This window comes from Schistocerca americana, chromosome 3 (genome assembly GCF_021461395.2).
Source record: "Schistocerca americana isolate TAMUIC-IGC-003095 chromosome 3, iqSchAmer2.1, whole genome shotgun sequence".
Taxonomy (NCBI): Eukaryota; Metazoa; Arthropoda; class Insecta; order Orthoptera; family Acrididae; genus Schistocerca; species Schistocerca americana.
The window spans coordinates 826,169,444-826,193,255 of NC_060121.1; the positions used below are offsets into that span (position 1 = coordinate 826,169,444).

Sequence of the window (23,812 nt, forward strand, 5' to 3'; positions counted from 1 at the left end):
AAAATGAGACTCAAAATCAAGGAAAAAAAATTTTCACGGATCTTAAGCCGCACCTGAAATTTGAGACTCGAAATTCAAGGGGAGAGAAAAGTTATAGTCCGCATCTCCAAATCGAAACAAAGTTGGTCCATTGTAATATTCGACGCAATTTAGGTCGAATGAATGACGATACAGCTACAGTAGTTTGGTTCGAATCAGAAGCTTAGCAGTTAAGCTTTACCAGGTAGCCATTGATATGCGTCAGGCGCTCCGTCCGTATTTATACGGGTACCCTTCCTTATCCACGTGCTTAGTTTGGTTTGAATTGATTGCTTATTTTTCTTTGATCTTATAAGCGCAGTTTTCTTTGTTATGGGTGTTTACGTCACTCTAAGCTGAAAATGCATTACTGTACTGTGTCATGCATTGTTTGTCGCATTCTGATAGTGCGTGTTTATGGCCTGTCGCCGCTCACGGCATGGCTTGCTTTTGTGCGCGCTACCGCCACATAATTTTTTTTTTTTTTTTTTTTTTTTTTTTACTGACGCAGAGGATGTGGTGCCAGTATTTATCTTTGTGCCTACAAAGCATTCCTGTGTAGCACTACATATATTGCGTTGCACTTGATTCTAAGCCGCAGGCGGTTTTCCGGATTACAAAAACCGGAAAAAAAGTGCGGCTTAGATTTGAGTAAATACAGTAGTTAGATGCACTAAATACATTCCTCTCTCCTAGGTAAAGTTGGTAATCACCAGAAACTAGTCAGCACTAGTTCATGTCATTCACCTTACGTAGATTCTGCAACACCCCTCAGTCAACTCATCGAGAATATCCGTAGGCTGCATTCACCTAGTGTGTTTGTGTGTTTTTTATTGTCGATATATATATATATATATATATATATATATATATATATATATATATCTAAAAACAAAGATGATGTGACTTACCAAATGAAAGTGCTGGCAGGTCGACAGACACACAAACAAACACAAACATACACACAAAATTCAAGCTTTCGCAACAAACTGTTGCCTCATCAGGAAAGAGGGAAGGAGAGGGAAAGACGAAAGGATGTGGGTTTTAAGGGAGAGGGTAAGGAGTCATTCCAATCCCGGGAGCGGAAAGACTTACCTTAGGGGGAAAAAAGGACGGGTATACACTCGCACAAACACACATATCCATCCACACATATACAGACACAAGCAGACATATTTAAAGACAAAGAGTTTGGGCAGAGATGTCAGTCGAGGCAGAAGTGCAGAGGCAAAGATGTTGTTGAATGACAGGTGAGGTATGAGTGGCGGCAACTTGAAATTAGCGGAGATTGAGGCCTGGTGGATAACGGGAAGAGAGGATATATTGAAGAGCAAGTTCCCATCTCCGGAGTTCGGATAGGTTGGTGTTAGTGGGAAGTATCCAGATAACCCGGACGGTGTAACACTGTGCCAAGATGTGCTGGCCGTGCACCAAGGCATGTTTAGCCACAGGGTGATCCTCATTACCAACAAACACTGTCTGCCTGTGTCCATTCATGCGAATGGACAGTTTGTTGCTGGTCATTCCCACATAGAATGCGTCACAGTGTAGGCAGGTCAGTTGGTAGATCACGTGGGTGCTTTCACACGTGGCTCTGCCTTTGATCGTGTACACCTTCCGGGTTACAGGACTGGAGTAGGTGGTGGTGGGAGGGTGCATGGGACAGGTTTTACACCGGGGGCGGTTACAAGGGTAGGAGCCAGAGGGTAGGGAAGGTGGTTTGGGGATTTCATAGGGATGAACTAAGAGGTTACGAAGGTTAGGTGGACGGCGGAAAGACACTCTTGGTGGAGTGGGGAGGATTTCATGAAGGATGGATCTCATTTCTGGGCAGGATTTTAGGAAGTCGTATCCCTGCTGGAGAGCCACATTCAGAATCTGATCCAGTCCCGGAAAGTATCCTGTCACAAGTGGGGCACTTTTGTGGTTCTTCTGTGGGAGGTTCTGGGTTTGAGAGGATGAGGAAGTTGCTCTGGTTATTTGCTTCTGTACCAGGTCGGGAGGGTAGTTGCGGGATGCGAAAGCTGTTGTCAGGTTGTTGGTGTAATGCTTCAGGGATTCCGGACTGGAGCAGATTCGTTTGCCACGAAGACCTAGGCTGTAGGGAAGGGACCGTTTGATGTGGAATGGGTGGCAGCTGTCGTAATGGAGGTACTGTTGCTTGTTGGTGGGTTTGATGTGGACGGACGTGTGAAGTTGGCCATTGGACAGGTGGAGGTCAACATCAAGGAAAGTGGCATGGGATTTGGAGTAGGACCAGGTGAATCTGATGGAACCAAAGGAGTTGAGGTTGGAGAGGAAATTCTGGAGTTCTTCTTCACTGTGAGTCCAGATCATGAAGATGTCATCAATAAATCTGTACCAAACTTTGGGTTGGCAGGCCTGGGTAACCAAGAAGGCTTCCTCTAAGCGACCCATGAATAGGTTGGCGTACGAAGGGGCCATCCTGGTACCCATGGCTGTTCCCTTTAATTGCTGGTATGTCTGGCCTTCAAAAGTGAAGAAGTTGTGGGTCAGGATGAAGCTGGCTAAGGTAATGAGGAAAGAGGTTTTAGGTAGGGTGGCAGGTGATCGGCGTGAAAGGAAGTGCTCCATCGCAGCGAGGCCCTGGACGTGCGGGATATTTGTGTATAAGGAAGTGGCATCAATGGTTACAAGGATGGTTTCTGGGGGTAACGGATTGGGTAAGGATTCCAGGCGTTCGAGAAAGTGGTTGGTGTCTTTGATGAAGGATGGGAGACTGCACGTAATGGGTTGAAGGTGTTGATCTACGTAGGCAGAGATACGTTCTGTGGGGGCTTGGTAACCAGCTACAATGGGACGGCCAGGATGATTGGGTTTGTGAATTTTAGGAAGAAGGTAGAAGGTAGGGGTGCGGGGTGTCGGTGGGGTCAGGAGGTTGATGGAGTCAGGTGAAAGGTTTTGTAGGGGGCCTAAGGTTCTGAGGATTCCCTGAAGCTCTGCCTGGACATCAGGAATGGGATTACCTTGGCAAACTTTGTATGTGGTGTTGTCTGAAAGCTGACGCAGTCCCTCAGCCACATACTCCCGACGATCAAGTACCACGGTCGTGGAACCCTTGTCCGCCGGAAGAATGATGATGGACCGGTCAGCCTTCAGATCACGGATAGCCTGGGCTTCAGCAGTGGTGATGTTGGGAGTAGGATTAAGGTTTTTTAAGAAGGATTGAGAGGCAAGGCTGGAAGTCAGAAATTCCTGGAAGGTTTGGAGAGGGTGATTTTGAGGAAGAGGTGGTGGGTCCCGCTGTGACGGAGGACGGAACTGTTCCAGGCAGGGTTCAATTTGGATAGTGTCTTGGGGAGTTGGATCATTAGGGGCAGGATTAGGATCATTTTTCTTCGTGGCAAAGTGATACTTCCAGCAGAGAGTACGAGTGTAGGACAGTAAATCTTTGACGAGGGCTGTTTGGTTGAATCTGGGAGTGGGGCTGAAGGTGAGGCCTTTGGATAGGACAGAGGTTTCAGATTGGGAGAGAGGTTTGGAGGAAAGGTTAACTACTGAGTTAGGGTGTTGTGGTGCCAGATTGTGTTGCTTGGAATTTTGAGGTTTTGGAGGGAGTGGAGCTGGAAGTGGGAGACTGAGTAGATGGGAGAGACTGGGTTTGTGTGCAATGAGAGGTGGTTGAGGTTTGCTGGAAAGGTTGTGAAGGGTCAGTGAGTTGCCTTTCCGGAGGTGGGAAACGAGGAGATTGGATAGTTTTTTTAGGTGAAGGGTGGCATGCTGCTCTAATTTGCGGTTGGCCTGGAGGAGGATGCTCTGAATAGCCGGTGTGGATGTGGGAGAGGAAAGATTGAGTACTTTTATTAAGGATAGGAGTTGACGGGTGTGTTCATTGGCTGAGTTGATGTGTAGGTGAAGGATTAGGTGGGTGAGGGCAATGGATTGTTCGGTTTGGAACTGGTATAGGGACTGATGGAAAGAAGGGTTGCAGCCAGAGATGGGAACTTTAAGTGTGAGGCCTTTGGGGGTTATGCCAAATGTCAGACAAGCCTGAGAAAATAAAATATGTGAGCGTCATCTGGCTAGGGTGAAGGCATGTTTGCGGAGGGAATGTAAATAAAACTTAATGGGGTCGTTGTGGGGGTGTTGTGAGGGTGACATGGTATTAGGAGGTGGAAAGTGTAACATGAGGTTGAAATGAAAATGAAAGATAAAAATATATGGGGAGAGATAAGGGTGAACTAGAAAATAACTGGAGATCTGGTATGAAAAAATGCGAAAATGTGTTGGTTAAGTTGATCCTGTGGTGAACTTGGGTTGGTAGACAGCGATGTGCATGAAGGTTAAGTGGTTGTGTTGCCGCTAAAACACGTTAAAGGACGGAGAAATTCGGGAAAATTTCGAAAAAACGTGTAAATGTAATAAAAGGCGTGGTGTTGTGGTGAAAGATTACGAAAATGGGGCTAACAATTGTAAATAATGACGTTAAAACCGGTGGAGAGCGGCTAAAAATGATCAGTGATGTACGAAAAACGGAAGTGGAAATAAAGTAAAAGTTATTAGAACTAGCCGAAATGGTAGTTTAATACGTGAAGGCAGCTGTTATTGAACTAGAAACGGTTAGCGGTATTGTTGAAAGCGCAAAATAAAAATTTTTTGGTTATGGTTTGGAAGTGGGTTACGTATTATAGAGTATATATAGGCGGGATAAAATTGTATTACGGTAAAAAGGGAAGGTGAATAGAAAGTGAGACTACTGGTAAACGCAGAAAGAGAAAATAAGACGACAGGAAAGATTTCGAGATGCAACAGCGACAATAATAAACGTAATTGTTGGGTTCAAATTAATGATATGGTTATAATAGAGGGAAACATTCCACGTAGGAAATATATATCTAAAAACAAAGATGATGTGACTTACCAAATGAAAGTGCTGGCAGGTCGACAGACACACAAACAAACACAAACATACACACAAAATTCAAGCTTTCGCAACAAACTGTTGCCTCATCAGGAAAGAAGGAAGGAGAGGGAAAGACGAAAGGATGTGGATTTTAAGGGAGAGGGTAAGGAGTCATTCCAATCCCGGGAGCGGAAAGACTTACCTTAGGGGGAAAAAAGGACAGGTATACACTCGCGTGCGCCCACAAAGGATGTGGGTTTTAGGGGAGAGGGCAAGGAGTCATTCCAATCCCGGGGGCGGAAAGCGCGCGCTCCCCCCCCCCCCCCCCTCCCTCCCCCCCCCCCCACACACACACACACACACACACACACACACACACACACACACCCATCCGCACATACACAGACACAAGCTGACATTTTGCTTGTGTCTGTGTATGTGCGGATGGATGTGTGTGTGTGTGTGTGTGTGTGTGTGTGTCCGCGCGCGCTTTCCGCTCCCGGGATTGGAATGACTCCTTGCCCTCTCCCCTAAAACCCACATCCTTTCGTCTTTCCCTCTCCTTCCCTCTTTCCTGACGAAGCAACGGTTGGTTGCGAAAGCTTGGATTTTGTGTGTATGTTTGTGTTTGTGTATCTATCGACATGACAGCGCTTTTATTTGGTAAGTCACATCATCTTTGTTTCTTGCTACTATTTGTATACTTAAGAATATAACTGAAAAGTTTTGTTGAGCTTCAGTATGTCTTCACCTGGAAACAAATTTTTTTAATTCTGCCATATTTTATTGTATCCACACTACTGGCATTTTAGATTGATGGTGTGGAGGCAGGACCTGATGAACACCTTGTTGCGACAACTACTTTCAAAATGGCGCGTGATGGTCCCATATCTGCAACTTCCAGAATTGAGGCTGTACCATCATCTGAAACCAAAAGTTCATTTTCAACACCAGTTGTGCCACCTCTAAAAAATGTTGTAGCATCAGCTCCACCAAAACCGACAGACTGTAAGTAATCCTCAGTTACTCTGTGCTGCAATAATTAAATGTTGTGGTGTACACAGTTTTCTTACTCTATGCTGTAATAATTAATTACTTGGTGTACACAATTTCAAACAGATACTTTAAGTATGTATAAAAGTGTTGTTTTTTAAACATTCTGTTTTAAATTCACTAATATGTTAGATAGTTAAATTGTAGCAATAATGAAAGTCTTAAATGGGAAATAGGCAGTGGAACGGTGCCAGACATCTGAAATTCCATATTTTCAGGCAGCACATTGATTCCGCTGGCTGCTGCTTGGTAGTAGATGGTAGCAGTTTCAGAACTGTGTCCAGTCTCCATCTTATATAATCACTTGTTGTTCCTTTTGTTTCCACTGCTCTTTGTTATAGTGATACAGGGTGTATACGATCCGGGAAAACCCAGGAATTTTTTCATACGGGAGAAAACTGGGAAAAATCCAGGAATTTTTCATTATTTTAGTTTTCAGTTAATTTTTTGTAATTTTGACTGGTAAGAACCGATATTCTAACAAAGGATATTACTGTATCCCGCTACTGCAGAATAGTACTGCAGCAATAAAACACGGACTAGAGAGAGAGAAAAAAACGAAAATAAAAAGCAAAAGAAATGCACATTATACAACAACAAAACATAGTGCTCATACAAGTGTCTGCCAACAGCAAAATGTGTCAAGGCTTTGGGGAGACCATGCAATGCTTCATAACAATAAATTGCCTCCAACGAGTGTGACGTCACAACTGTTTACATTTAGATTCGTTTTAGCAGTTAAGAGCGGACTTGTGCGCATGCACAGTTGAGTCACAGATTAGTAGTACCTTTTCCCGCTTCTGGCTACAGAAGTGTGGTAGTGGGATGTGTGAGCAGTCACAGCAAGCAGCTAGGTGCAACCGGGAAAAATTTTACTCCCACCCTCAACCTGCCAGATTCACGCATGCCAACTGGGCCCGGGGGAGGGGGGCAATTTGTTTCACAAAGCACCTAGCATTCAGCACTTCTTGGTCTATCGATTACTTATATGATTTTGAAATACATCCCTGTTTGTTTTTGAACACATTCTAAGCTGATTTCTGAATGAATCGTAAGTTGATTTTTGAATGCATGCATAGTGTGTGTGTGATACCTGTGTCAGGGGAATCCTTGTCGTGTCTAGAAATAAACTTTCCTGCTGGCAAAAGGGGATGGGGCTGTACAAGCTGAGCGGAGTAAAGCCGAACGGGAGAATGCCAAATGCTGTCTGATTATGTGGTTGGTTGGGTTTGCAAATGACCAGTGTTGTTATAATTAATAGCGAAATCCATCGATTCAGTCTACCAGAGTGAAAATAAACGACTAACAGGTACGAAGGATTACATATTATCTCCTCGGTGTATCCAAGAAAATGAAATTTTTAAAGAAAATTTTTGGTCAGATCGCTACGCTAGTAAGGGCCAGTTACACAGTCCCCGCTTAAGTTCTATTCTGGAAGTAGCGCAGAAGACGAGTTTTACGAACATGTAAAAAGCGCAATAACTAAATTGGTGATTCTGGCAGGGCTAGTGAAGTTAACCGGCGAATTAAGTTTTGAGTGTGGCAGGAATAGTTCCAGAATTAGTGATGACAAGATTGTTTGTTAGAATGGGGAAGGAGAAGAAACAGGAACAGCACATAATTATGGAAGAATATAATGATTCCAAATTTATATAAAAAATTTCGTACTACTACGTTTCGATCTCAGACTTGAGAAACTGGAGTGTATGAATGAAACATGAAACTAACATAAAGCTTTTTGCTTATAGTAGGCCTGATAGGCATTGGACATTGGTACTTGGAATTATATTCTGTTGTGTTACAAAAATGACCATTTGTGCCAAAACAGCCTGGTTTATTTGATGTGTGTTGCAATTGCTGCAATATTAGAAAGGCCTATTTTGTTTTATCTATCAGACAGTGACAAAATAGATGTAATCAGATCGAGAAACCAAACTATCTGGTATTGCCTAGGTGTGGAAATATCGTAGATCCGGAGCTGATGTGCAGAGCAGTCTGAATTATATTGGGGAATTGTGTAATCTTCACATGACCCATTTTTACATTTAGTGATTTTCCTCTTTCCTCTTTGTTTACTGCTCTCGTCAAATGAAAACAAAACGGATTTCTGTGGCCGGGAGCTATCAAGGGAATTAAAATACATTCACATAATTACGGAAGGCTAAAATATGTTATTGGTTTCAGATTTTATTTCATTTCCATTTCTTATGACAGTCAAGCATTAATCATCTTGCAGAACAATGAAGTTATTTTTGTCGGTTTGCTCGCAAAATTTGGTTTTTATTAATTGTTCCTGCTGAGGCAGTCAATGTATTTTAAATGAAATGTTTAATTCCACACTATTGGCTAGTTTCAACTGCTTGCTGCATTTCTAGTGCACATTTTAAACTTCTAGCGTGTATGGCATTATGCTATAATGAAGAACCAAACATGATAAGAATTTCACTCTGCAGCGGAGTGTGCACTGATACGAAACTTCCTGGCAGATTAAAACTGTGTGCTGGACCGAGACTCGAATTCGGGACCTTTGCCTTTCACGTGCAAGTGCTCTACCAACTGAGCTGCCCAAACACGACTCACGCTCCATCCTCACAGCTTTACTTCCGCTACAGGGTGTATACGACCCGGGACATCCGGGAAAAACCCAGGAATTTTTTCGTCCGGGCGAAAACTGGGAAAAACCCAGGAATTTTTTAGAATTCCAGGAACTTTCCCATGTTTCAGTTACCAGTTAAATTTTTGTGATTTTGCCTGGTAAGAACCAATACTCTAATGAAGGATGTTACTGTATCCCACTTCTGCAGTATAATGCTGCAGCAAAAAAACATGAACAAGAGAAAAAAACGAAAATAAAACTTAAGTAGCAAAGGAAATGCACCACAAACAACAACAAAACACAGTGCTCATACAAGCGTCTGCCAACCAAAGTGTGTCAAAGGCTTTAGGAAGAATATGCAGCGCTTCCTAACAACAAATTGCCTCCAATACGCGTGACATGACAGCTGTTTACATTTGATTAATTTGAGCAGTTGCGGGCGGTCTCATGCACATGCCTAGTTGAGTCGCCTATGAGTACTACCTTCTCCCGCTTCTGGCTACAGATGTGTGGCTGGGCGCCACTATCTAAATTGCTCCGGTTCGGAAATATCGTAGATCCAGGGCTGATGCACAGAGCAGTCTGAGTTGTAGTGGTGAGGTTGGTAGTCTCCACGTGACTTGTGTTTACGTTTAGTGATTTTGCACTTTCCTCTTCATTTATTGCTCTCACATTAAATGAAAACAAAACGGATTTCTGTGGCCGGGAGCTACCAAATGAATTAAAATACGTTCGCATAATTACGAAAGGCTAAAATATGTTGTTAGTTTCAGGTTTTATTTCCACCTTTCTGACAGTCAAGCATTAATCACCTTGCAGAACAATGAAGTCATTTTTGTCGGTTTGTTAAAGAGATTTGTCTTTTATTAATATTTTGCGCTGAGGCAGTCAATTTATTTGAACAAAGTGTTTAATTTCACACTGTTGGCTAGTTTTAACTGTTCGCTGCATTTCAAGTGCACGTTTTCCATCTAGCTCGTATGGCATTATGCCATAATAAAGAACCAAACATGAGATAATACAGTACTGGTACTCATCCGAATCTGGACATACGATTGTGCACTTTAAGCCGAATTATGCATTTTAGTATAGTTCACGAAATTCCAATGCTCCTGACGTATCCTTTCATGTTTTTTTTTTTTTTTTTTTTTTTTTTTTTTTTTTTTTTTTTTTTTTTTATGACATAATGCAAGATCTTTTAGTATTTTACACGTACGAACATGCGGGCTTCCTTCGTCACCGTAGCTGCACAGGCGCAGTGATGCCTCTTATCTGGCACTCTCTGGCAACTGCTGAAACGAACCAATTTCTAACAGGTCACGGGAAAATATTGCGAATGGCGGTTTGAAAAGTGTTAAATTTCCTTTTATGCAAGATGAACTATGTGCGAGAATGTACAATGAATTTCTTAAATCACAAAGCGTTTGACTCTCATTTAAAAATCAACTCTTTGAGGACGACCATTTAGAAGAATGTCGAGAAGATCAGACATTTACGTCGTTATTAAAAATTTTACTGGCACATTTGTGTGATTTATCTTAAAGTGTAACACGCACAAAATGATCAGCATTATATGTGGAAGCTTAGCTTCTCTTCCAGCTTATTAATCTTAGAGACCAATATTATTTGTGCAAGCTTTGTTTTTCTTCTAGCAAAACTATGTATATTAATTTAAAACATTAACTTTTCTTTTTGTGTGTTCGCGCTACTTAAGAGTGATCTTGCTATTGGTTGACTACACTATGTGTCGTGCTGTCATCAGCTGCCGAGATCAAGTGACATGAGCTATGACTGGCTTACAAAAGCGCGTCGCAATCTTGATTTCATTGCTTCGGAAAGTAACATGCGTTGTTTGGTGGAATTCGAATTTATACCTCTGTAAAACGAAGGAATGCAGCGTACATGTCGCTGCACATCAAAGATCTTTCCAAAAAGGTGTTTTTGTTTCCCCTCTAGGTTTCGTTTTCTAAAGTACCGGCAAATTCTACGTCTGTGTAGAAAACAATAAACATTCTAAGGATTGATAAGTTTTACAGTGCCAAGGAAATGTATACTGTCATTTAACACGAAAAAGTGTATTTTCACCTGGGAGAATGCGTATTTTCAACCGGGAAATCCAGGAATTTTTTTTTTCTTGTCCACGTATATACCCTGCGCCAGTACCTTGTCTCCTACCTTTCAAACTTTATGGAAGCTCTCCTGCGAACCTTGCAGGACTAGCACTCCTGAAAGAAAGGATATTGCGGAGACATGGCTTAGCCACAGCCTGGAGATGTTTCCAGAATGAGATTTTCACTCTGCAGTGGTGTGTGCGGAAGTAAAGCTGTGTGGACGGGGCGTGAGTGGGACGTGAGTCGTGCTTGGGTAGCTCAGTTGATAGAGCACTTGCCCGCAAAAGGCAAAGGTCCCGAATTCGAGTCTCGGTCCGGCACACAGTTTTAATCTGCCAGGATGTTTCATATCAGCGCACGCTCCGCTGCAGAGTGAAAATCTCATTCTCTAGTGAGATGTTTCTCTAGTGAAGTTTACTCAATTCTAGTTCTTACTTGATGTCTCGCTTGACTTCATCCCGCGTTCTTTCTATTGACATTTGATGTCACTGAATGAGCTGTAAGTGGTACAAAAGACAAACGAATCGCAACATGGATGATGGCAGAGTTAAGAGAATACTTCAGGCTATTGCAGAGAGGGGAGACATAAGAGAGGAAATGTTGACATAATCCACATTCAGTGTAGCCAACACAGCTTGCAGTGTTTAGCTTCATCGCGCAATGATAATGGGTCGAATATGTTTCGCACTACTTTTTGCAGGAACTGACATAATTGTGAGATGGTGGCGCTATGAAGGTAACCAGGAATGAGGCTATTGATTTGTCACCCACTATAGCATCAAGTTGATGTTTATGGGCGTGTTAGTGACAGGAGAATCTGTTGTAGCAAGAGCTCTTTAGAGAATATGTTAATGGTTGCACAGTGTGCGAAACATTTGTGACAGGGAAGAATTACTCATTGTTTCACTTGTAGCAGTTTAAACTGTCCTCTTAGGTTCCTGCTTTACCACACACTCGAAATCGCCACACATTGGGAAATAAGCAGGCAAATATTTATTTAATCCTTTGTTTTCTAACTAGATAGAAATGTTTAACAACACTGAATATTTCAGAACATACTGTATTAAGACTATAACGAAAGTGATAACGTTAATAAGTTGAAGAAACTATTGGCATGCAGCAAGTTTGGCACCTCTAACCTCTTAAGTCAGCTGTTACAACTTATTCATCTGAATTTTGTGTTGTGCATTAGTGATTATAAACTCTATCGAAGCCTTACGTCATTGATGCTTTATTAATTCTCATTTAATGATAAGTGTGATGTATTTGTGATATGGTATTTTCAGTGCACCATTGTTTTGAAAAGACATACTGCACTTGTATGGCACACACTTCATACAGGGTTCGTTAATAAACTCTTCCAAATGTTGACAGTCGAAAGCCCACAAGTTATGTCACTACAGTAAAAAGTAGTGTGAAGTGGCGTCCACACTGCCACTGAAAATATGTTTCTGTTGGAAACATCATTTCCTACAGCATTTCATATCTGCTTCTGACTTTGTTTCTTGTCTCCATTTCTGTCCACACTAGCAGCAAACATTTCTCAGTGTATTCACATTGTCTGCAACAAGCTTTGTTGTATTGTTTTCTTATTGTCTGCCATGTCACATATAGAGATGAGGAAACTGTAAATATGTGCTGCTGCGTTATTAATTCTCGAAGGTTTATGCAAACAGAAGGAAAGATGTCTTTGTTAATTCTTTTTTTTATTTATTTATCATAACCCGATGGCCATAAGCATCTCAGTGTTTAATAGATTTACAGAGTAAGGTTGCATTTATCAAAGAATTTCGTAATTGGTTTTAAAACTCTGATATTATTTTGATGGAGAGTTTGTATAGTAGTTGTTAATGGTTGATGAAATTGGATTAGTTGTTGTAAGGAATCAGTTTGTTGGTTTGCATACAGTTGTCTTCTTTGTTGAGCGAAAACATACCATAGAACAACTTGTGGGAAAAACTTGCTCTAGTTCATGTAATTTCAATTGGATATCGTCTAACAGATTTTTGAAATTCTGACATGCATCACTGTTTCTTAAAAAGAAGAAGATATAAATTTCCGGAAAGCAATTACAACCAAACATGCTGTTAGTCTTAGTTACTTTTGAACAGGAGATTCATTCCAGAGCCCTGAGTATTTATTTCACATTTGGAAGCAAGCTACAACAAACTACCCTATTTTCTTTTCTACGCAGACTTTTGCAGTATTCTACCAAACATAGCAATAGTTTCCTGCAGAGCGTCTTGTTTTATTGCTGTTCCTGTACTCCTTTCCTCAATAATTCCACAAGCAGCTGTCAGCCAGGTAAAAGTATAAGAATAAGACAGTCTGCTGCCTCGTTGACTGCATTTCAACCCACACCCTGGAAAACAAAACATCTATACAACAGATGACACAATGCAGCTTATAAACGTCCACTTGCCGCATTCAGCGGTGACATGCAGTAGCTGGCCTGATCGATTGTTTCCTTTGATCTTTACTGATGCTGATACAGACAGATCTTTCCGTGTTTTGAAAGATGTTTCCAAATAGTGTCCACATCAGATAGCTGGAAATGTGTTTCAAGCTTAGTGTGTACATGACTTGTGTAAACTGCCACTGCCTGCACAAAACACACACACACACACACACACACACACACACACACACACAGTTAGATACCGACGCCTTTAACTGTACTTTAATTTCTGGTTTAATTCACTAATTTCATCAGTTTTTGCTTCTTTCTGGGTGAACAAAGGAAAGATATCTGAAAGTTGTGTGATTTGATCTATAATTTATGGTCGTAGCATGTCTGAAAATAGCTCGATTACCTTGTAGGCAGATACCAATTCAAATTTTTGAGGAGATTGTACTTGCTGTTACTCATGTGAATTTTTAACAATTGATGAAATTCACTACCACAAATTATTGTATAAACATTGTATTGTGCCTCTAAAATTTCCTTCACTTGTACTGATTTTATACAATGTATTGGTGGTGATTACGATTTTTATCATAATTGCCAATTACATAAGTTTTTCCTCATATTTTTGAGGTTTTAACATTTTCCTAGACTGCGCATTTTTCTCAGTTTTGCGGTTTTTAAGTCTGGACCCCTCGAATAGATAAAATAGGGGTTCACTGCAGTTTACGTATGGACAGTGTCATTTTACGACTTCAGACAAAAATTTGAAACGTTATCAAATGTTAACTACTCCACTTATGTACAGTTGTCTACAATTGTCAATAACTTATTCTTTGATATGATTGGTACTTTTAACCATGTGATGTTTGTGTCGTCATTGGAATTTTATTAAAAGGCGGAATAACAGTTCTTTCATATGAATCTTACGTGTCAGCAGGCTCTTCTCTGCAAATTATCTAATATGCTGCTCTTCCAGCAGAGAAAGGCGCGCGTAGAATATTGCTCTACCATTGGTCAGTTTATTCAACAGCCAATAGCAAAACAAGACTCTCCCGCGTCAGTCTGCGCTTTTCATCAGTAACCAATGGCAAAATAGTAAATCTAACGACTGCACCTTTTACTGACGTAATTATCTAATATGCTGAAGTTTTGTTTGTGCATGAAGTTATTTACTATTGTTATTCATACCTGAATTAACTTTCCCTTTACCATAAACTTACTTTACAAATCTATTCTACAAAAATCCCCTTTGTCCACATCCATACTTCTTTGAAATGTTCCCACACTAAATCCTACTACATAACCCGTTAAGCAATTATCTTCATATTAACCTTAAACCACACTCACGGATCATTCATACTGCTAAAACACATTTATAACATTTTACATACACAAAAAGATGGGCACAAATCGAAACTAAAATCACAGTCCCCCTATCCAATATTGTCCTCTATCGGCTGATACATAAACTACGTGCGCGTCCAGTCTCGCGTCACCATCTGTCACTATCCAGGTCTGAGACACATCTCCCACTTAACCGCCTCCAAGGCAGGATCGTTATACGGCGCTACACCTCAACAGTTGTCTTCCATTCTTTTTTTTTCTTGGAAATTTTTCCCATCTTATTCTGCAAGGAAGAGAATGAAACTACAGTTAAGTTGGTGAATGAGTTTGAGGCAGTTCACTGCTCTCCAGGTAGATAACACTATGGCTACAAATCAAGATGATGCAAGTGATTCTGTTTGGGAACAAATATCAAGAATTTGTGGAGCCGATAGACTTCTTAAATATAACTGACTCTCCAGGGTAATGTTCTCTTTTCTCACTTTACCCCAAAGCAATGCAGAATGTGAATGTGTTTTCAGCTTTGCGAAGAAAAATAGAACAGAGTCCAGATTATCCATGTCCACTGAATCTCTGGAATCTATTTCTATTTTGAAGACCAGGAGTTTTGGACCCTATTATGACAAAACATTTTTTAAAGACTTTTTGCGGGAAGCTAAAAAGGCTGCAACTGTGATTGTAAAGTCGAACTAGCATGTGATTTCCAATGTGTATTATATTATTTCTTGCCTTTGTTACATTAAACAAGTTTCATTGTGTAAAGCCTTTTTCAGTTATTGCATATCTGCTGCATTTATCAATGAAGTCATGTTATGTATGCTCCCAACCAATATTCACAATACCTGCTGCTGTTAAACATTGATGTCTTCTTGACTGTTATGTTCATGTACTAATTAGCCTATGATGTAAGTAGTTGTGATTTCATTGAAGTATCCTGTTTACAGCCTGAATTATAGTATTGTAAGAAGTATTATTATTTTTCTCAAGCCAGGATATGTCAAAAATCAGTGGAGTTTTTGGTCGCACACGAGTTTTATTGATAACCTTTTCAAAAATCAGCAGAAAGAAATACTGACCTATAAAGGTTAAAGAAATTTGCAACCTTTCAGAGGCAGTGGTTCCTTCTGGCAGAATAGCATAGTTGAAGGGGAAGGAAGAGGGATGAAGGAAAAGGATAGATGAGGTTTAGGAAGTGGGAAGAGTTCATAAGTCGACCAGACCCCTGAGTCGAGGGTAGACATACCGGAGAGGATGAGAAGAAAAGAGTGATTGCACCGAATGAGATTCGGTAGAATTAAAATATTTACAGTAGTCCTCAATAGATTTCACATTTAATGACGTTAACCCAGCAGACACAGAATTTTACACAAAACTGACATAGCTTGTTTGTTCGTTAAGAGAGATCACAGAAGAAAAACAAAGCAAAACTAAGTGAAGGCGCATGCAACAGTCTGTCTGTCTACAAGTTTGGTTATTAAGAGCTTAACTGTGAAAGTTAACTGATACATTGAAAATGTTATTCAGAAGAATCATAAAAAGAAGTGGTTACTTAATTTCATAGCTAGTGGATAGCAAACATAATCTTCCATTATCACAGTGCATCCTTGCAGACGGTGAAGAAGTTTGATATAGCTACAGTTGGCACTGCATAGCAGGAGCACAGCATCAAGGGGTGACATGAGTGCAGAAAGAGAAGATTTAAAGGTACAGATAATTATGAACATACGACTGACAGGTCACATTCATGGAATTGGTACCCTGATTAAGACCTCTTCATCAGCAAAAACCAATGGTAACATTCCAAGGGGTAAGACCATAGGGGAGGAAAGTAGGTGCAGAAGGACAGTATGGTCGGACAAGGATATTGCGGAGATTCGGGGGTCATGAAAAGCTATTCTAGGTTTGCGCCAAATGTTGGACAGAATGGCCACATTTAGAATGTGGTTGTAGAAAGTCTTAAGCTTGTTGAATTAGCTGATCAGTACATGCAGGACCAAGGTGACAATGAGTGACAAGAGGTTTACTCCAAAGTTGTTTTTTGGAGGGATCAGAAGTACCAGGACAGGATGTGGTATCTCAGGAAATATGCTTTTGAACTAAGCTGGTGAGGCAGTTACGTCCAGTGAAGGCTGAGGGAGAATGGTGTTGTGTTGCCGTGAAGTGTCTGCATCTGAACAGATATGTTTGCCTCAAATGCTAAGGCTGTTCAGGAGGGATCTGACATGGAAAGGATGGAACTGTCAAAATGTAATTACTGTTCCTCGTAAGTAGGTTTAATGTAAACAGAAGTCTTTAGCTGACTTGGTGAGGACAAGGACAACATAAGGAAAGAGGCATAGGATTCGGGATAGGACCATGTGAAATTTAATTATAGGGTAATGTATTTAGAGATTGAAAAAATTCTAATAAGTAATCATCATGGATCCATATGGCGAAGATGCAATCAGTGTATTCAAACCAAACCAGGGGTGAAAAGATAGGCATATGAAGTAGCCATAATGATTACCTTGGCTGTGCCCCCGATCTGTTTGTATTCTGATCCTAAAAGTTAAAGTAATTATTGGTAAGTAAAAGTTGTTTAAGGTGAGCAGGAAGGATGCTATAGTTTAGGAATCTGGTCGGTGCTGCTTTAGGTAATATTCAGCAGCAGGCAGATCATGTAATATACAGGTGTTGGTTTGGGAGGTCATTCTACACGCACGTTATTCACCTGATCTTGCACTCTCAGATTTTCATACTCTTTTCTCCCTATTGATCATCCTTCAAGGAGCTTCATTTCCGGTTGAAAATACGCTCCAAACAGGGCTCGACATGTTCTTTGCCTCAAAATCACACGGTGTCTACAGTCACAGAATTGAAAAGTTACCCCAGCATTGGCAGACTGTTTTAAATAATGAAGGAGATTATATTATTGATGATGAGTCAATGTGTATCTGATGTGTTTATTAAACTTGGGGTAAAATGCTACGAACCTGTGCACCAAACCAGTACTGTAGGTTGCAGGTATTCATCAAGTAGGGCAGACGTACATTCACTGGGAATATTGAAGCCAGCAACAATGGGATGGCCAGGGTAAATGAGTTGTGCAGAAGACAGTTCAGAGTCGTGTTGTAGGGACCTGAGAAAGAATTGTGAAGTAATACTGGATGTTAGGAATTCTTGGAAGTCTTGTAAGGGGTCATTTTGAGGTTTTAATGGTGGGTGAAGTTGGAACCGTGGCCAGAACTGTGAACATTGAACCACAATGTTAGGTTTGCTGTTGGAAAGCCTTTGGGATTGGGTTGCAAAATGATATTTCGAGTTGGCATTACATGTGAAGGAAAGTAAGTCTTTCACCAAAGCAGCATGAATAAATGCAGCCCCTGTGTTCCGCCACCTGTGAGTGTCAATTATTGTGACGGCCACTCCCCTCACTCGCCAGATTGCCCAGCTTATGAGAGAGAGAAAAGAAGATCCCCTGCTGCTGCAGACAGCCCCCACCCCCCACCCGTTGACTTCCTCCTTTGTGTCACAACATAAATTACATAAACACACATATCGGTTTGTTGCCCAGAAATTTACTGTAAAATAATACTAAAGTTAAAACATTTTCTCATATTAGAATAGACATATCATTAACTCCTATATCATCACTGAGGTTGCAAAAGTATTTCAGTTCAACAATACTATTCTGTCATGAGCCTTGTAGATTATGTGATATATATCAAGAGTAAGAGGCGAAATAAGCAAAGTATCTGTGTTATGTTATCAACATAGCTGAACAAAAATTGGTTATCATGGTGAGCATGATGTAAAACAAAACCACACTTGCATATACAAGAAAGTATAGTCTATTAACTAGAGAACATATTTTATAAGCATTATGGTCTATTTAAGTGACTGAGCAAGATTTGCCAAATTATGAGATTTGCTATTCTCAAATTGTTGGGGTGGGTGACATGAGCTGTCTCCAAGCATCCTCAGTAAAATAAAGTCCCTCATTTATCAAGTTTACATATTTTGCAATTCATTAAATACTGTACAATTGCTTAAACAAGCATGTTGGAATCATGAAATCTAATCTTACAATAGAATTAAGTGACAATCAGTCTAGATACATCATTTTGCATGAGATATGTTACATGGCGTAGTATGGTGGCTGGAATTTGTTCCTGTGACTTTATCTCACAGCATTTTGATGTAATTCCCCACCCCCCACCCCGTAAAATTCTTTGCAGATACGGGCATGTTCGTAGGCTCAATTTGTTCTTTTCTGAATATATGGCTTCAAAGAAACAACATTTCTAAGACCAAACAGCTTTCTCGACTTGGGATTTACTAATCGGTATGCATTTGGGTGGGGGTTCTCAATAATCTCAAATGGCCCAATGTAAATATCAAAGAACTTCTTATGGTCGCCTACTCTGAATGTGGTGGCCTTTATTTTCCTATCATGTCTGTTTTTCCTAGCGTCACCTAGTTTCTTCATGGTTTTCTTTACAATCTCTTCAGGTTCTTTCATTGATATTGAGCTACATTGTGGAAAGTCTATTAATTCAGAAATAAGATTCACTGGTCTGAGATTGAAACATAATTTCATATGGTGAAAACCCAGTAGTGCTATGCTGCAAGCTGTTCATGATATCCTCAAAGTGGTTTACATGGTCGGAACTTCTAGGGTGTTTGTGACTACAATACGTCCTGCAAAGTCTCCCTATTTCTCTCATGTACCTTTCTGCTGGGTTTGAAGATGGGTTGTGCACAGATATCAAGATGTGTTTTGTGTTAGTTTTTTCCATGAATGCTTTCCAGTTTTTTTAAACAAATTGTGAACCATTATCAGATAGTATAGCTTTAGGTTTCCCTACACTCTTGAAGTAATCTCTCTCAATCTTTGAAATGATCTCTTTACTTGTAGCTTTTCGAACAGAATAAGGTTTAATTAGTTTGGAAAATACATCAACCATGACGAATATAAAACAATGGCCATCTTTGCGTTTAGGTAAAGGACCATAAAAGTCTACAGCTACTAAATCTAATGGCTTATCTGGAATGATATTCTGCATTTCTCCCTGACATATTCTGTTGCTTACTTTTACTCTTTGACACTTGTCGCATGTTGATATTTCTTTCCTCACCTTCTTTACCATGTTATAAAAGTAGATATTTTCTTGTAACTTTTTTACACATTTCTGTTTTCCACAGTGACCGTAAATCTCATGGGTGTACTTAATTAACTTGTCTGCCTCACACTCTGGCCAACATAGCTTCCAATTGTCAGAGTCCACATCTGTTCTTCTAAAGAGTGTTCCCTTAAAGATCTTATAGTATTTGTCAAGTTTATCATACCCTCTTTTGCCTAAACAGTCCTTAACCAATTTCCAATTAGGATCGTTATTTTGTCCCCTCCTGATGTTATTGCAAAGTGTCCTTATGAGCTTTTCATTTTGGATTCCCTTCATGTATCTTATTTTAAATTCTTTTTCTTCTTCTTGATCAAACATTTCCTGATCTCCTCCTACTGGTAACCTGGATAAAGCATCAGCTACTACATTTTCTGACCCCTTAATATACACAATTTCGTAGTCAATCTTTTGCTTGAACATTGCCCACCTAGTTAATCTACTGTGATATAGTCTACACTCCTGCAAGTAACTTAAAGCTTTGTGGTCTGAATACACTTTTATCTTGTGTCCTAACAGGTATGTTTTAAATTTTGCAAACACCCAGTGTACTGCGAGTAATTCTTTTTCTGTGACTGTTTAAGTTCTCTCATGTTTAAGTAACATTCTGCTGGCAAATGAAATAGTACATTGAAGATTTTTTCCATTCACAACTTTCTCCTGAAACAGTTCTGCTCCTAGTCCATAATCGCTACTGTCAGTGTGAAGACAAAATGGCAAACTAAAATCTGGTCTGTGTAAAAGACTGTTCTTACAAATTTCATTCTTAATTTTATTGAATGCTTTCTGACACTCTTCAGACCAATTCCATGTAGCATTTTTTCTAAGTAAGTTGCTTAAACATGTTACATTAATTCATTGTCCATTTATATATTTTCGATAGAATCCACAGAGTCCACAGAAAGATTTCAATTGTTTTCAATTTCTAGGAGATGGAAAGTTTACAATAGATTTTCTTTTCTCAGGATGTGCCGCTTATCCCTTCCTTAGTAATGACATGACCTAAAAATTTGAGTTCTAACACATCAAATTTACATTTTTCCAGTTTTAATGTCATCCCCCCCCCCCCCCCCCCCCCCTTCAGAGTTTGTCATACACCTTTTTCAATAACTTCAAATGATCCTCCCAACTTTGATTTGACATTAATATATCGTCTACATAAATTGTTAATTCTGACACAACTTCTTGGCCAAGTACATAGACTAGTGCCCGTATAAATTCAGTGACTGATAGGTTTAATCCGAAAGGCACTACACAATACTGGTAACATTTCCCATTGTATAAGAAAGCATTGTACTTTCTAGAACTAATTGCAAGAAGTACTTGATGAAAACCTGAAGTTAGGTCAAGGCTTGACATAATTTGGATATTTTTAAATTTGTATAACAACTCATCGATGTTCTCTGGGTGGTCAGTTTCTCTGTATAAACATTTGTTTAACTGTCTGAAATCTAGTACTAACCTGACTTGCCCATTAGGTTTATTTACAATGACTAAGGGATTATTATAAGGGCTTATACTCCTCTCAATGATTTCACACACTTCCATCTTTTGTAATTCTTTCTTCAGTACTACCCTTTTCGAGATTGGAATACTGTACGGTTTTGTAAAGAAAGGTTCATGTGGCTTCAACTGTAAAGTACATTGGTATCCAATTACTTTACCTGGTATATTACTAAATACGTCACTATATTCCCACAAAAATAATTTCAAATCTTGTTTTTGGTTCTCAGTTAGTTCTCTAGCTTCGGCTACTTTTTCATTTACCAACTTTTCAAACACTCTCTCATCTGTATCAAAATCTGTGACATGGCTTTCAAGGTACCTACCTTCTTTTGTAAATTCAATACTGTTCATAGTCTTATTCATACAGAAAACATTTGTTGCAAGAAGTTTCTTAGCGATGACTTCACCACTTGGTAGAGTCATCATTAATTTCTGTCCGGCCCAGTCAAGTGCTGCACTTACTTTTGTTATCCAAGACAAGCCTAGGATAAAATCCTCTGTGAGATAAGGAATGACGAGACACCCATGTGACCATGATACTCCTTCAATTTCAAAAGTAATAAAAGCCTGACTCCTTATTGATTTACTGTGCTTCCCGGTAGCACCTCTTATTTTAATTCCTACTACAGGTAACTCAACATAATCCTTATTAGTTTTCAGTTTTTTCCTTAATGATTCTGATATCCCAGATACTTGACTTCCTGTGTCCACTAAACACTTTTCTTTCCATGATCCTATCTGCACATCAATAAACGGACTGCTTACATCAAAGTCAAATTTTTTGTTAATATTCTCATGTAATAAGTCATCTTCAATTTCACTAAATCTATATCCCTTTCCAGTGTCCTTACCTGTATCATTACTACCAGAGTTATATGCTGTTATTACCCTAATTGCATTTTCTTTGGCCAGATTACTATTCCTGAATATTTCTTTAATCCAACTACATTCATTTGTGCTATTGTGTGTCTCTCCTTTATATTTATCTCTTAACATTTGTGCAATGTGATACTTAATTCTATGCCACCATTCTGGATACAAAGTTTCACATATATCAAGTGTCACCTTTCTGAAATTTTCATCATCCTTAATGGCACTACTGTTAACCCGTAAGTTGAACAAAAGTTGCTCACTATCAGACATTTCATCATCTACTCCCCTAATGCTGTTAAGATTACCTGCTGTCAATTCCTTCTCGTTTTTCTTACATGTATCAAGATCAAATAACTCATTGACAAAAATTCTGGCATCCTTAACATTCAAATTGTCAACTGTGTTCATGTGTACCTCGCTAATTTCATTACTATCCTCTTTTAATCAACATCACAAAAATTATCCTATTGATCCTCTGCACCCTCACCTTCAGTATGCAGATACACATTTAAATCATCTTTACTAGGTGCTCTCTTTCATTCCTAGCCCACCAGACTCTTCCATAAGTTCTCTAATTCCTAATACTCTTTGATCATTTGAACAACTATTTTCCAGCAAGGTGCCCCTCTCAGCCCACTCATAGAATGAATCTAAGTTTAATTCTTCACAGTTTTCTAAACAATCAGTGTCTTTAAATAACTTACCTTTTGTTTCTGGTTTATTTGTATGACATATTATTTGTAACAGATACTACATTAATGGGATAACATTTGTCTTTAAAATAATTACTCATCTTTACTTATCTTTCTGTTTAGTTTGACAGTTTGGGTTGGCCCTTTCCATTAGTGTATAAGTAGCTCCTACCTTGTGGACCGCCAATGGAGCCCTATTCAGTTTTTTAACTCCTGTTGCAGTTCTCCCCATACCATTATGACTATTCCACTCCTTTGATTTATTTCCAAAGTGTCTGCTACCAAATTGATTATGACTATTTCCATATTGACCCTTGTAATGGAAATTGTGTCCTTGTGACCCCTTGAAGTTGCACTGGTGATTTCTCTGATGAGAATCCCTACTTCAAAAATTGTGTGGTTCCTTTTTATCATGTAGTGTGTTTCCCCAATTTGTATGCCCTGTCTTTTGAAAATGGTTTTGACTATGGTGTGGTGGTTTACCTGTTTTCTCATTAATTCTGTCTAGTTTGTCAGCATATTTCAAAAACTGATCTATTGTGTCATCTGGACCATAAGCTAACTCCCACTGTAGTTCATACGTTAGCCTCCTTTTAAGTGCATCGATTTGAGTGAGTTCATCAAAAGGTTTGCTTAGGTGAGTGAGTTTCCTTAACTGATATCTGCAAAATTGCTTCATGCTACCAAACTCATGTTTATAAACAGGTCCGTTCAAGAATTCACTTTTTATTCTTGCTTGTTCTGTCTCTGACCAGAACTTACCTCAGAAGTTCTCCTCAAACTCTGCAAAAGCCATTCCCTCCGTACAATAATGATTAGTCCATGACAATGCTTCACCTTCTAGAAATCTTTTCACAAATTTAATTTTCAAATTATCATTCATATTTGGAAAAAAGTTATCTTTGCAATGCTGCAGGAAATCTACCGGATGCATACTGCTCTCATCTGAAAAGTTTTTTACTGGAATGTTGCACCACAAAGTGCCAATATTGTTCGTCAAACTATTGGTGACCATATTGCTACTAACACTTTCAAGTTTCTTAAGGATGCCATTAATACTACTTTATAAACTTTTGACTTCATTTTTGCTTATCCGGTTAATTACTTTTTTTTTCAGTAATAATTCCTATCTTTTGTTCAAATTTGCTTTCTACTTGAAGAATTTTATTGTCTACAATAGAAATAC

At 39.5% G+C, this 23,812-nt stretch overlaps 1 protein-coding gene across 1 annotated transcript in view; it reads left to right on the top strand.

Moving 5' to 3' along the window:
* LOC124605507 (rac GTPase-activating protein 1) overlaps positions 1-23,812 on the top strand; it is a 151,292-nt gene that overhangs the window by 42,260 nt on the left and 85,220 nt on the right. The window contains exon 5 of the mRNA XM_047137240.1: positions 5,695-5,890. Within this exon, the coding sequence (XP_046993196.1) occupies positions 5,695-5,890 (196 nt within the window). The remainder of the gene's footprint in view (positions 1-5,694; positions 5,891-23,812) is intronic.